Source organism: Geotrypetes seraphini, chromosome 2 (genome assembly GCF_902459505.1).
Source record: "Geotrypetes seraphini chromosome 2, aGeoSer1.1, whole genome shotgun sequence".
Taxonomy (NCBI): Eukaryota; Metazoa; Chordata; class Amphibia; order Gymnophiona; family Dermophiidae; genus Geotrypetes; species Geotrypetes seraphini.
Window position 1 is genome coordinate 10,246,879 of NC_047085.1, and position 14,930 is coordinate 10,261,808.

The 14,930-nt window shown below is 43.5% G+C and overlaps 2 protein-coding genes across 3 annotated transcripts in view; both read right to left on the minus strand.

The window, feature by feature from the left end:
* The window catches only part of KIFC2 (kinesin family member C2), a 110,813-nt gene extending 101,270 nt beyond the window's left edge, over positions 1-9,543 (minus strand). Inside the window, exon 1 of the mRNA XM_033933013.1 lies at positions 9,418-9,543. The gene's annotated coding sequence lies outside the window, so the exon portion shown is untranslated. The remainder of the gene's footprint in view (positions 1-9,417) is intronic.
* The window catches only part of LOC117355054 (probable flap endonuclease 1 homolog), a 44,823-nt gene continuing 39,213 nt past the window's right edge, over positions 9,321-14,930 (minus strand). For both annotated transcript variants that reach the window (XM_033933017.1, XM_033933018.1), the window contains exons 10-11: positions 12,521-12,671; positions 9,321-9,886 (exon numbers count right to left, since the gene is read on the minus strand). In XM_033933017.1, coding sequence (XP_033788908.1) covers positions 9,806-9,886; positions 12,521-12,671 — 232 coding nt within the window. In that variant the 3' untranslated portion in view covers positions 9,321-9,805. The remainder of the gene's footprint in view (positions 9,887-12,520; positions 12,672-14,930) is intronic.

Here is a 14,930-nt window from a genome sequence, read left to right on the forward strand (position 1 = left end):
TTCCTATGGCATCTAGTGTCTGGAGAAGTATTAGATGATCTACTAAGTCGAATGCTGCTGAAAGGTCGAGTTGGATGATTAGTAACTTGTTTCCTTTGCTGAGGTGCTGTCGGGCTATATCAAGTAAAGATACCAGTAATGTTTCTGTGCTGTGATTGGCTCTGAAACCAGATTGAGTTGGATGTAGAATGTTGTGGTCTTCAAGGTAATTGGATAGATATTGTGCAACTAGACCCTCGATGATTTTGATGTATAGTGGGATAGAAGCAATTGGTCTATAATTCGTTGGATTGTCTATTGGGCCTTTGGGATCTTTTAGTATGGGGGTGATTATTATTTCTCCAAGTTCTGACTATGTTACGAAGCAAGAAATCATTGTAGATTACCGAGATAGTGTGCCCTGCTTTTTTTTCTGTCAGTGCACTTTTTAATATCACAGAACTTTGCATGCCATTAAGTTTAAGGGTAAAGGGGATGGGACGTTGTCTGTGTGGTTTTCACAATCAAAGTGACTTGCTCAGTCACAAGGAGCTGCAAAGGGAATCAAGCTCACAACCTCAGAGTGCTGAGACGGCTGCTCTAACCACTAGGCCACTCCTTCACTCCACTGCATGAGGAGTAAATATTTGTGTGTGGGGGTGTGTGCATTAGAATGCCGGGTACCGATTCTTTTAGATTTTATAACCTGTGGATGTAAGCACCTGATTTTACAAAACAAAGAGCCGATTAGCCCCATCACTCACTTATGCAAATATCCATGTCTAAATGAGCATGCCTGCCTCAGAGTACACACACAAGTCTGTTCAAACCTCCACTGATCCTTGTGACCCCGGGCAAGTTACTTAATCCCCCCATTGCCCCAGGTACATTAGATAGATTGGGAGCCCATCAGGACAAACGGGGTAAAAGTACCTGAATAAATTCATGCAAAATTCTGAGCTCCCTTGGGAGAATGGTATAGAAAACTGAATGAATAAAGAAAGAAATACACCTAGTTTTAAATAAGTACCTATTGCTTTTTCAAAACTGGAGGACGTGCCTTCTCAAAAACATGCTAACACCTTGACAATTCACCTCAACTAACGAATACACTGCCTTCAGAAAAAAAACGAAAACATGGCTCTTCCTGAACCTCGAAGAAGGATACAACCTAAACATGACTCCACCAAAGACCTACTTGGATTCACTACCTCTGAACACAATATTGCAACTTTACGAACCTACGTGCAGAAAGAGCCCTATGCAATTTCCTGATCGTAGAGAAGCATTGTAAGACTAATACTATTTGTAACCCGCCTAGAACTCTACTTTAGGAGGATTTGGTGAGATATTACATTACATTACATTACATTACATTAGGGATTTCTATTCCGCCATTACTTTGCGGTTCAAGGCGGATTACAAAAGGTTAATTTAAAAAAAAAAACAGAGTTACAATGATTAGCTAGAGAGGTAAGTTGTAGATCTTATAAACATTTAGCGGGTTGTTGAGGGTGAGGTGGTTTGTAAAAGAGTTAATAGGTGGTCATAGTGGAGGTTCTTTTGTTATTATTAGTGCAGTAATGGGTAGATCAAATGTCAGTTTAGAGTTACTAAGAGGTCGTGGTGTTATTGCTGCTTCAGGAATTTCTTGAAAAGTGTGGTTTTTATTTCTTTTCTGAACGTCCTATAGTCTGGGGTGGTCATCAGAAGGTTGGAGATCTGGTTGTCCAGCCTTGCGGCTTGAGTGGCTAGGAGGCCGTCGTGTAGTTTTGTTCTTTTTACTTCCTTGATTGGGGGGGGTATGAATGGGGAGTGCGTTTTTCTGTGTCTGGTAGTGGGTGCTTGGATGAGGCGATTGTTCAAGTATGATGGGCTATCTCCGTGTAGGGTTTTAAATAATATGCAGTAGAATTTGAATTGGATTCTTTCTTGGATTGGAAGCCAATGTGAGTTGATGAAGGCTTCAGTGATGTGGTCATGTTTTTTCAATGAGTAGATGAGTCTCAAAGCTGTATTTTGGATTGTTTGGAGTTGTCTTATCGTAGTTGCAGGGCAAGGAAGGAAGAGGATGTTGCAGTAGTCCAATATACCTAGTATTAGGGATTGTACTATAAGTTGGAATTGTGTTCTTTCAAAGAATTTTCGGACTTGTCTCAGATTTCTCATGATTGCGAATGATTTCTGAATTGTTTTATTTATTTGCGGTTGCATAGTGCAGCATCTGTCTATGGTCATGCCAAGTAGTTTTATGGTGGTTTGGATGGGATATTTGATTGCGTTTATATCTAAGTTGGTTGTGGTTTGGACCTTGTCATTTTCGAGGAGGATGAATTTGGTTTTGTCTTGGTTGAGTTTAAGTTTGTGATTTTTCATCCAGGTTGTGACTGTTTCAAGTGTTTGGTGAAGTTTGTCTGTCATGGTAGGTTTAGAATGATCGTATGGGATGAGGATGGTGATGTCATCAGCATAACTATAGGTGGTTATGCCCAGATTGTCCAGATGCGTTCCTAGAGAAGCAGTGTAGAGATTGAAGAGGGTAGGGGATAGTGGAGATCCTTGTGGTACGCCGCAGGGGTTTGACCAGGATTCTGACTTTTCTTTGTTTGATTTTACACTGTAGGTTCTGAGTTTTAGGAATCCTTCAAACCAAGAGTATACTTTGTCTGAGATGCCTATTGCGTCTAAGATCTGTAGAAGGATGTTGTGATCCACTAAGTCGAATGCCGCAGTTAGGTCCAGTTGTATGAGAAGCATTTTTTTCCCTGTACTAAGGTGTTGTCTGACGGTATCCATAAGGGAGCCTAATAGTGTCTCTGTACTGAAGTTTGTTCTGAATCCTGATTGCATGGGGTGGAGTAGGTTGTGGTCATTTATGTAATTGGTGAGGAGTTTGGCTACTAGGCCTTCTATAATTGTGACATATAGCGGAATTGAGGCTATAGGTCTAAAGTTAGATGGGTGGTTTTGTGGTGCTTTTGGGTCTTTTTGGATTGGGGTGATGATGATTTCGCTGAGGTCAGCAGGGAATGTGCCTTCTGTGAGCGTGAATTGAATCCATTGTAGAATTTTGGTGCGGAATTTTACACTAGAGGTGGTAAGGAGATATGAGGGGCAATGGTTGAGGACACAGGAGGCGTGACTGTATTTTTTGTAGAATTTGTTGAATTCTGACCATTGTATGTTGGGGAATTGAGTCCAAATTCTGTCTGCTGCGGTTGCCTCTTTTCCTGAAGGGTGGAGTGTGATTGTGTTTTGATGGGATGGGTTAATGATGAGAGTGGCTCTGGTGTTTGTAATTTTGTTCTTGAAGTGTTCTGCTAAGAGGGTGGGTGATGGTGGGGGGGTGTTCGTGGTGGTTGTGTATGGTTTGGTGTCTGTTAATTCTTTCAGGATTTTGAATATTTTTTTGGAATCTTGGGTTTCCGTGCCTATGAGATTAGTATAGTAGCTTTTCCTCTTATCCCTTAGTAGATTTTTGTATTGTTTGTTGATTTTTTTCCAGTCGGTTTTTGTTTGATCTTGGTTCTTTTTTCTCCATTTTCTTTCTAATCTTCTACACTGTCTTTTGAGTTGGAGCAATTCATTATCAAACCATTGGTCTGATTTCCTGCTGGTTCTGGTTTTGGTTTGTAGGGGGGCCAGATCATTAAGGATGTTGGTGGACACATTTTTCCAGTGGGAGATGAAGTTTTTTGGGTCGCAGTCTTGGACAGTTTCGTCTACATTTGACCAAAAAATGGTTGGGTCGATATGTTTGCGTGTGGTATATGTGGTTTTTTTTAGATTGAGGTGTGTGTTTGGTCTTGGTCCAGTTGATGTTGAAGTTGTATGTGTAGTGGTCTGACCATAGGGATGGGGACCATGTTCCGTTAGGAGTTTGGATTGCTGGGTTGGATGGTTGGTGAGTCATGAATGCAGCAATGTCCAGTTGATGACCTTTTTCATGGGTGGTTTGTGGGTTTAGGATCTGGAAGGATAAGGCATTGAGGAAGGATAGACAGTTGTTTGCTGGAGTGGAGGTTGTGTCTTCTAGGTGCAAGTTTAGGTCTCCTAGGATGAGGTTATATTCTGCTGTTAATGAGTTTTGGTAGATGAAGTTTTCAAATTCAGGTCTTACTGTGGTCCAGTTTCCAGGTGTTATGTAGCAGAGCAAGCAGTTTAGTGAGTTTTTTAGTGTTGGGTTTGTGAGATGACACGCTAGGAAGTCCATTTGCGGAGTGGATGTTTTTTCAAGTATGTTTAGAGTTAGGGAGTTCTTGAATATTATTGCTAGTCCTCCTCCTCTTTTTTTTTCTCTGCATGTTACTGTTATTTTGTATCCCGGCGGGCATACTTCTTTTATTCTAGGGTCTGTGTCTGAGGTTAACCAGGTTTCAGTGAGGAATAGGCAGTCAAGTTTTTCTGTTTTTATCCAATTTTTTATGTTTTCTGTTTTGGGTCCTAGTGCTCTGATGTTAACATAGGCACATGTAAGGGAGGTCGTGTCAGTCTGGGGAATGTGAGTTGTTTCCGGGTATATGAGTGTTGTGGGAGATGGATGAGATTTTGTTTTCGGAAGTGTTGATCTTCTTCTCCAGGGAACGTAAGCTCCACGAAAACTGTGCAAGCAGTAGATCTTCAGGTGTTAACAGCAGCTTTCTAAACTAGATACTTACAGACGATCTGACTAAAATGGTCTCCGTTCTTTCTTTTACCAGTTTTAAGAGACGCAGCACTTTCTCCAGGAAGTCGTTGCCGATGACAATTCTCTCCAGAATACTCGCGGTAGTCTCAGGAACTGGGTTGCATCCTCCACACGCTGTTGCTTGCGCAGATCAGTAAGCTGCTTGGGATCCCATCGTGCGCATCCCAAGTCGTATCCCAAGTGGTCATGCATTATGGCAAATGCAGATTCGTAGCCGATATCAAAATTTGCAGCAATTGAGACATTGTTATCCGTCGATCTTCCGTAATCAAGGCATCCGCCCTGTCAATGTGCCCTTGTGTGCCTGTTGATGGGCGACCAGAACGACCTTCGTCGGTTACCCCTGTTCTTCTCGCTTTAACCCTTTTCCCCACTCATAAGCCTTTCGTTGATTCATGGTGCTATAATAATAATAATAACTTTATTCTTATATACCGCCCACAATCTTGCGACTTCTAGACGGTTTACAGCAAAGAATATTGCAATGTACATCTGATAGTAACAGCATTAATGATAATAACAATAGTTATGTACTGTAGGGTCGTGAAGTACCTTGCGGTTTGCACAGGGTTGGAAGTTAGTGATTGGGGTTAACAGTTTACAAGAACAATTTGGGGGAGTGATTACGAGGGGGGTTATTGTCCTTGATCGTTGCCTAGGTATTTTGTGAACAGGTATGTTTTCAGGTGTTTCCTGAATTCTCCATAGTTGTTTGTGTGTGTCATTAGTTTATCTAAGTCTTTGCCCCATAAGGCTGCTTGATAGGATAGAAGTTGTTGATGGTATCTCTTATATTTGCATCCTCTGGCTGGTGGGGAGACGAATTTCGGGTGTAATCTTCTCTCATGTCTGTTGGTTGGGTATGAGAAGAGGTCTGTTATGTATTTAGGGGCTAGACCTGATAGTACTTTGAAGCATAGACATCCCAGCTTGAACTTCGTGCGTGCCTCCATTGGTAGCCAGTGCAGGAGTCGGTATGTCCAGACTGAATCAACAGTGAATTTTCACAGGCTTCACTCCCTCTGCCCACAGAAAGCGCACTACTGCACGTTGTTCTTCGATGGTGCAATCTTGCAATGGAGCGTCTACGATACGTTTCTGACCTTGTGGCTGCCATACGGCTAAAGGCCAAGAGCTGCACTGTGCATGGACGAACAATCCAATAGGCAATGTACGAGTACATGGGTTGCATTTCGCTAGCTCTGTCCCATTATTGCACAATTTATCCACGGCCTTTAATTTTTTATTCACCCTTGTAATAACAGAATTCACAGTTGTTCATTTAACCTATTTTTCCATTCTCTTCGTAGATAATTTAATGACTTTAGTTTCTGGTATAAGGCTTAGCAATCATTGTGACATCCCTCTTTTCTAATCATGTTATCAGAAGAAGGAATCATTTATTTCCTTTAGACTGAGCGCCCCAGAAGCAGGTCCTAATTAGAACACACGTCTCAATGCAGTAAATTATGTGCACTGTTTAACCCCAGGGTAGCTGCGACTTGTTAATCCACCAGTCTGGGATTCTTCAGTTCAACTCTTTTTTCCTGGCCAAATTGACTGGTGAAGGAGAGACACTGAACTCTGTTCTCTGGGATTACTAGTCTGCCATGACAGGAGAAGACATATGTTTATGTCTATTGAAAGCTTCTATACCGCTACTACTGACTGGGGAGTCAATTCAGAGCCGTTTGCATGAGCTTCGGTAAAGATGTTACGCTATAGGAGCTTCTGTAGAGATGTTACAATACATGGAGGCTCATAATTAAAACTTTGAAATGTCCAGAAATCTGCCTAAGTCGGCACTTGGACGTCCTAATAACAGAGACGTCCAAGAGCTGATAATCAAAAACAACTTTCTGGACGTGCAGTAGTACTTCTAAGTTGCTGTGCGTACAGAGCTCAAAGGGGGATATTAGGAGGTGTGTTATGGGCGGGAATCGGGAGGGCTTAAACCTGGATGTACTGCAGGGATAATCAAAACTTTCCTAGAGGGAACTTAGACGCCAGCAGTTAGACCTGTTTTAGTTGCGTCTAAGTGCCCCAAAGCTGCCCAAACTGACAAGATGGCCCACTGGAAGGATTAAGGCATGATCCCCCCTTACTCCCTCCCACCACACAGAGAAGCCAACTCCCTCCTGCCTACAGGGCTGCATGCTGCGAATGATGGGCCTTCCTCCTCCCAAAGCATCTTGGGATGTAGTGGGAGGGGCCTCAGGCCCTGATTGGCTCAACATTGTGATTCGCAGTCCTGTAGGCAGAAGGGAGTGGGCTTCCCTCCTGCCGATTGTGCAGCGCAAGGTATGGGCATGTTGGATGATGGGGGGAGGGTGTTGCCAGTGCTGTCGGGGGTGTTGAGGGATCTGGGGGGGAGGGGGAGGAGCTTTGAAAAGGGTCAGTTTTAAAAACAGGGTGAGAAATTTACAATATGAGCATTTTGTTTTTCAAAAAAAGGATCTATAATAATAAAATGCTAGCCGCGCATGCGCACTCGCGCCGCGTGTTCCCTGTTCTGTCGGTGTGTGCAGGCACGAGTGCGCATGCGCGCATACTACGTCACCAGGATCAAGTCCACAAGCTGGGACCGCAGCCAGCCCCGGGTCGAGGAGAGCCCTGTGCGCGTCCGACCCTTGCTGCCCAAGGAGGTGCTGCACGGCCACCAGTCGTGCCTGCGGGCGGACCCTCCCACCGTGAGGCAAACACAAACCTCCGGCCTGCAGCAGCTCCACAGCCGCCGATTGCCTCCACAAGCCCACGAGGGGAGGAGGGCGAGGGCTGGGGCTGTCCCGCTGGCAGCATGGCCCCGATCCCCTTGAGCCCGCTCTCCACCCCACTGCCGACCTCTGGAGCGAAGAAGCTGTGGTCCGGCCCGCTGAGAGGGAGAGCGGCGCTGGCACCAGGGAGGGAGGGGGGACACACACACGAGGGCTCTGCTGCCAGCTCAGCTCGGCCGCTCCGTCTCTGCCGGGGCTAACAGCAGCAGCCCCCGAAGCTCCTCACCAGCCTGTCCCGCCCCCGTCAAGAAGGGCTCCCGCAGTATCCGCTCACGCTAACAACCACCCCAGGACTAGGCCGAGCAGCCGCCACCAGCGCCGCCGCTCGGAGGCCGCCGGGACAGAGCTGCGGGCCTGGAGCCGCTCGGCACTACTCGGCCACCCGTGAAGCGTGAGCAAAGCACGGCCTGGCCCCGCTCCCACCAAGCGGGACATGGCGCCGCCGGTTAGAGAGACAGAGAGACCACCCGCAAATTCAGGCCTGGGCAGCTGTAGAAGGCAGACATGTAACGAAGCACTCTTATGCTTCACGGGGGATCCGATCTGGGAAGGGAGGAAGAGAATTGGCTTGGGGGTAATAATGATGATGAGGTAAGGAAAGGGGGAGAGGAATAAGATGGAGAAAAAGGAAAAAGCAATGAAGTAGGAAGATCAATTAAAGGGCTGCTGCTGGATAAGGTGAGCAGTGATGGGGTGGTGGAGGATACAGGAGAGGTAAAAGGAAGGGAGAAAGGGTGGTGGAAAAAAAAAGAAAGACAGAAATAGAGAAAGTGGCTAAGGAGAGAGAAAAAGAAATAAAACCACACACATATATTCTAGCACCCGTTAATGTTTATTATATTGTGGATCCAAGGTCACAGTTTTTCCTGCTATTTCAAGAGTGGCACAACTTCACAAAAGTACAATTCTACCAATGAAAACTAGGGTCGTAGCTATACGTGCATTCTTTTCTTCGTTGCTATCCTTCTAAATCTTTTATTACTTAGCGAGGCCATAATTCTGGTTATTTTGATTCATTTTGAGACTTTTCTTTCATATAAGGTTGGATTTCTTTTGGGGCTATCTGAGTGGAAATTTCCTTTTGGCTAGCATTGTTTATTATGGTTTGGTTTGGTTTTTGGGGGGGTTTGTTAGTTCCTTCAAATTTGATATAAATTTTGTGATTAGGGGAAAGGTGAACAGAATCTCTCCTTGATGCGATTACGGCACGAATACAGTTCTTTTACTAAGCCACGCTAAAAGCTTTTACCGTGACCTGGAAAGCTAAATGCTCCCGCATTTAGCACCTTGGGCCGCAGTAAAAACCTCTATCGGCTTAGTAAAAGGGAGGGAAGGTTAACCCTTTCAGGACCATAAGGATCGTAGGCCAATTTTTGTGGTTTTGACGACATTTTTATGGTAAAAAGGGCTTGCAGATGCCAAAAAATTGATTTTTTTTGTGAAATATCATTATTTTTTTTTTAAAAAATCACACTTCTGGCTTATGGACAGTGTGGCAAGTGAATCTTCTCGTCAATCTGGCAACGACGCTAATGAATGAATGTCGGAACCAGTTTGTTTACATAAAGGCAGTATCATATGGAATCCGTACATATCAAATTTAGAACTGTAGACTATCCCAATCAAAATTTATAGGATTTTAAAGTTATGGGACAAATATGTCCCTTGGTCCTGAAAGGGTTAAGAAAATTTGCCACTTGAGGAAAAAAGCTGCAAAGAGCGAGAAACCCAAAGAAGCAGGATCTCAAAAGGCTCTTGAGGAATGGAATTCTGAGGGTTTTGAGCACTCCTAAAACTCACTTGCCTGGCACCTGACATCTTGTCAAGGAAACTACTTCAAGGAACTTGTTTTTGGTTTCTGAGGGAGAAGGCATTGTTGGTAATAGGAGCTTTTTTTTTTTTTTTTGCTATTCTCCTGTTGATGCCTTTCTCCCACCAACAAGTAAGATATATATTTCTTGATTGATAAAGAATCACCTGCTTCTTGCTGAGTTTAGTATGAGAAGCTGCAGAATATGGCTGGGATTCCTGCTACTTGCTTCAAAAGTCGTTTCTTTCAGCTCCCTTTTCTCTCTCCTCTGCAATGTGGTCTTGAAAACGTGGAATTATTTAGAGAATGTGTTTTGCTTCCTTTTTCGTGTAAAATTTCTTTTTCCATCTGGCGCATAAAGTTCTAAAAATGTAAAAAGGCGGGGTTCAGTCAGTGGCAGTCCCCCAAGTTCCTCAATACCCAGATACTCAATACGCCGGGTAGAACGAGGAAGTGTTTGGATTAAGGGATCTTTCGTCCACTGCCTTCTGTTCCTCCTCTGGCCCCTGTTAGTGCTTCGATCCCTTTCCCTGGGGAAGCACACCACTATGCATTTCACGGCACCCTGGCACCTGAGGACTTCACTGTGATTTCTGGCATTTTCGGTTTCTTGTTGCTCTCCCGAGGTTTTGAAGCCTGTGAGAAAAAAAAAAGAAAATTGTAACAACAGCAGCTCTTTTATGATTATCATGCTGGTGAAAGGTGCTGGACAGACATATCTGGAAATTCAAAACTTGAGGACACCTACAAGCTTGAGGCGAGTTACAAAATTATACCTAAAAACTATACCGAAACAATAATTAACTGGGTAAATGTAACATCGGAGCATGCTAAGGAGGCAAAATTCCTTGATGAAATATGAAGCACTGCTTTATGGAGCAGCTGGTTCAGGAACCAACAAGAGGCAAAGCAATTCTAGACCTAGTCCTTAGTGGACCCATGATTTGGGGGCCACTTGATAGCAGTGATCATAACATCATCACATTTCATATAATCCATGGAATAGGTTTATACAGGAAATCCAATACAACAGCACTTAAATTTATCTTTTTATTTTTTAATTATTTGAATTGTTATATCTTTATTATTTCATAATTGTTTTCAGGTACTTTAGCCAGATTGTGAGCCTTCGGGACAGTTAGGAAAGTGCCAAGTATCTAATTTTATTTTATTGTAACCCGTTCTGAGCTTCTGGGGAGGATGGGCTATAAAAATGAACAAATAAATAAATAAAGGAGACATGAGGAGAATGGTGAAAAAGAAACTTAGAGGAGCGGATGCAAAGGTCAAAAATTTACATCAGGCGGTAGAAAAAGTTCAAAGAAGAGCAACCAAGATGGTAAAGGGGATGGAACTCCTCTCGTATGAGAAAAGATTAAACATTTAGGGCTCTTCAGCTTGGAAAAGAAACGGCTGAGGGAAGATATGATTGAAGTCTACAAAATCCTGAGTGGAGCCGTCAAAAATTACAAAGAATAGGGGACACTCAATGAAGTTACAGGGAAATACTTTTAAAACCAATAGGAGGAAATATTTTTTTCATTCAGAGAATAGTTAAGCTCTGGAACGCATTTCCAGAGGATGTAGTAAGAGTGGAGAGCGTAGCTGGTTTTAAGAAAGGTTTAGACAAGTTCCTGGAGGAAAAGTCCATAGTCTGTTATTGAGAAAGATATGGGGGAAGCCACTGCTTGCCCTGGATCAGTAGCACGGAATGTTGCAATTCTTTGGGGTTCTATATGGAATCTTGCTACTCTTTGGGGTTCCGGAATCTTGTTATTCTTTGAGATTCTGTATGCAATGTTGCTACTCTTTGGGATTCTAGAATCGTGTTAATCTCTGGGATTCTGGAATCTTCCTATTCTTTGAGATTCTGTATGGAATGTTGCTACTCTTTGGGATTCTAGAATCTTGTTACTCTCTGGGATTCTGAAATCTTGCTGTTCGTTGACATTCTGAATGGAATGTTGCTAGTCTTTGGGTTTTGGCCAGGTACTAGTGACCTGGATTGGCCACTATGAGAACGGGCTACTGGACCATTGGTCTGACCCAGTAAGGCTATTCTTATGTTATTATACCATTCTGGAAGCCTGTATATCTTTAGACATTTGCTGCAGGTGTCAATTTCAAGCATAAGGACATAAGCATTGCCTCTGCCGGGTTAGACCAGGGGTCCATTGTGCCCAGAAGTCCGCTCCCGTAGCGGCCCCCCAGGTCCATGACCTGTAAGTGATCCTTTACCTAAATCATTTATTCCCTAATCATATTATCCTGTGTAGTAACCCTCTATCTATACCCTTCAATTCCCCTTCTCCTTCAGGAAGTCATCCAATCCCTTTTTGAAACCCAGTATTGTACTTTGTCCTATCACCTCTTCTGGAAGCGCATTCCAGGTGTCCACCACCCTCTGAGTGAAGAAGAACTTCCTAGCATTCGTTTTGAATCTGTCTCCTTTCAACTTTTCTGAAAGCCCTCTTGTTTTTGTTGTGCCCGCTAGTCTGAAGAATCTGTCCCTCTCCACCTTCTCTATGCCTTTCATAATCTTATAAGTCTCTATCATGTCCCCTCTAAGTCTCCGCAAATGGGCACAAAATTTTATACAGGTGGTACTATCCTCCAGCCCATTTCTATCAGATATCAAGTCTGGTTCCTCTGTCTGCTAGCGATATGTGCAACCTTGAGTGACTTTTGACATATTGGTGGGACTGTCCAGTGGTTGAATAATGATGCTTAGGCTTTTATCAAGCTATCACAGGACTTTTGTATTCTCAGGACATTAAACATTGCTTAATACACGTGAGACCTCAGATTAAGCTGTTGGCCCAACATAAGTTGGCATGCTATTTTTTTTTTTTTTTTTTTACTGCTGATAGCGGCACATTGGAAACCAAAAATTCTCCGACACAGGTACTTTTTTTTAAAGAAAACTGGATTTTATTAGCCTCATGATGCATTTAACAGCATTAGAGAATAGACAGTTATGCCAATTTAATAAGATATGGGATGTTTACTCTAATTGGAGATAGACAATAGACAAAATGGGGTCAATTTTTTCAAAACATCCATCTGCTCTCCCTTCTCCTTCCCCCCTCCCTCCCTTTTTTTTCTTCTCTTTGGGGGTCTCTTTGTAAGAAAAATTACTATGGAATGTTGTTGCTATTGTGGGTTATTCACTTCTGTCTGATGTTATTTGTTTCATCTGAACAATTTGTTTATACATAAAGTTTGCAAAAAAAAAAAAGACACTCAGATATTTCTCTTTCTTCTCTGTACCTTCATCCTGCCTGCTGACTTCTTAACTGGGAAGAAATCCAGCATCCTCTTCTGTCGCTTCTTCTTAGGAACTTCTTGCTGGCTCTCAGGATTCTCTTCATTTGACTGTGCCACGTGCAGCTTCCTCAGCCTCTTCCGGACCCGGTCCTCCCTAAAGTCAACAGATCTTTGTGTTATCAAACTGGGAGAGGCAAAAGGAAAAATGAATAAGAAGAGCAAATGATTTATTAGAGTAAAATCCCAAAGTAATAAAATCCTGAAACTTTAAGGGTAATTTTTAGAATTGTCCTTTTAGGGATTAAGGCCCGGATTCTCCAATTGGCGCCAATATCGGCAGCCACCTTAAAAGTGGCTGCCAATCGCTTGTGAAACACACATTGGCACTGCTTTTGGAACTGCACCAACGCAAAAGATAGCCACAGGAAATGTAGGCCAGGGTTTTCTGGGCAGTGGTGTAGCCAAGTCGGTGGGGGCGCTGGCACCTCTCCGCCCTGCCACACCATGCCACCCTTGCGCTATCCCTCCCCGTACCTCCAAATTATCTTCGCTAGCATGAGCAACTTCTGTCTGTTACTCGTGCCAGCCTGGTTCCCCTCTGAATCACTTCCGGGTCACGGGGCCAGGAAGTGACATCAGAGGGAAACCTAACGCTGGTGTGAGGTGCGAGCTTGCAGAAGCCACTCACGCTGGCGAAGAGTAAGAAGTACAGTGGGAAGGGAGAGTGCAAGTGTGGAATAGGGGGGGCACAAAAGGATTGGGATTGCAGAGGGGGGTGGGCACCACTGTCCCGAGCACCTCCTACCCTTACTTTGCCACTGTTTCTGAGCCTACATTTCCAGCACCTATCTTCATGTGAATTGGGCCTATGTAGGTGCTTTAGGCCACCTAACTCCACTTCCAGCGTTAGCCACGCCTACTTTGGCATTCAGCAGCCTAAAGCACCTACATAGATGCGATTCTGGCGCTGATTTTCTAGGCGCTGGTATGCGCCCCAAATCTTGGTTAAAAACGCCATTTGGACAGCATATTTAACGGAGATATGGGCGCCTACTGATGCCTAGAAAATTGGTGACGGTTTGACAATCCGGAACTTATTGTATAACAGGGTACCTTAATGAACAAGTTTGGCACTGTTTTATAAAGACGGAAGGAGCTGGATTCAGGACTATTTTGCAACACTGGGATTCACCCCCCAACTCTGGGCACGAGGATTTATACCAACCAACACCTGCTAGGTAAGTTAGGTGCAGATCCTTGGTATCCAGTTGTACTGGGCAATATCTTTGGTGAATACTCCTGAGCCGCCCATGGCCAGGACCCCCTTCTGAGTTGCGTGCTAAAAGATTTATAGAATAGGGTATAGCAACTAATTCAGAACGCCGCGGCCAAGCTTATTTTCGCAAAAGGCAAGTTTGATCACGTCTCCCCTCTCCTCTCCAAGCTTCACTGGCTCCCAGTATACTCCAGAGTCCTCTACAAATGTGCCTGCTTATCCTTCAAGATTCTACATGGCATCCTACCCCCCGTTATCCCACTCCTTTGGAATTCCTCTAACCCACTCTCCTCTAGATCCTCCCAAAAACTGAAACTATCTTTCCCATCTACAAAAGGTATATCCCGCGCAGGAAAACTTGGAACATCCCTCCCTTTTAGAACCACAGAACTCTGGAACAACCTCTCATCCCCGCTCAGAAATGTTAGCTCCTTCCGTAAACACCTGAAAACTTGGCTCTTTTCAAAAATCTAATCACCCCTCGTTCTCTAGTACCCTGTTCCCTCCCTATCTTCTTATTCCCTCTCCTATATTCATCTTTGTAGTTCCTTTCCTCCTAACCTCTGTAAACCGTGCCGAGCTCTGCGCTTGCGGAGATGATGCGGTATACAAACCTAAGGTTTAGTTTAGTTTAGTTTAGCAAAATGCATGCAGAAATGAAATTGCTGTCAATTAATGCCAATATACCTCAATTGGCCAAATAGGATCACAGCAGTTAACAACATAATCCAATCAAAGTAATGAAAAGAACCCAAATAATAATAGGAAAGAAAAAACAAAAAATAAACTGAACAACAAACATCGATATAATACAAAATACTTTAAAAGTGATCGTACCCAATCACTGGTTAGCAATTTAATTGAAACGAATGGTGAAAGGTGTGTATCGACAATCAAAAACCAAGTACCACTACAAGTTAATACTATAAGATTAAAGCCTAAATGGAGGAAAAGATCTCAGATTCACCACTTAAGGAACATGTGTGGTTCTCCCTAAGATATTGTGGTGTTGAGTTTCTTTCATCGATCAAAAAAATCTCCATCCTATCCTAATTGCTAGTCATTAATAAAATATTTTTTTACTTTTTATATTATTTTTCAAATTAATGATATTAGCACAAATCCAGAAACAATAGC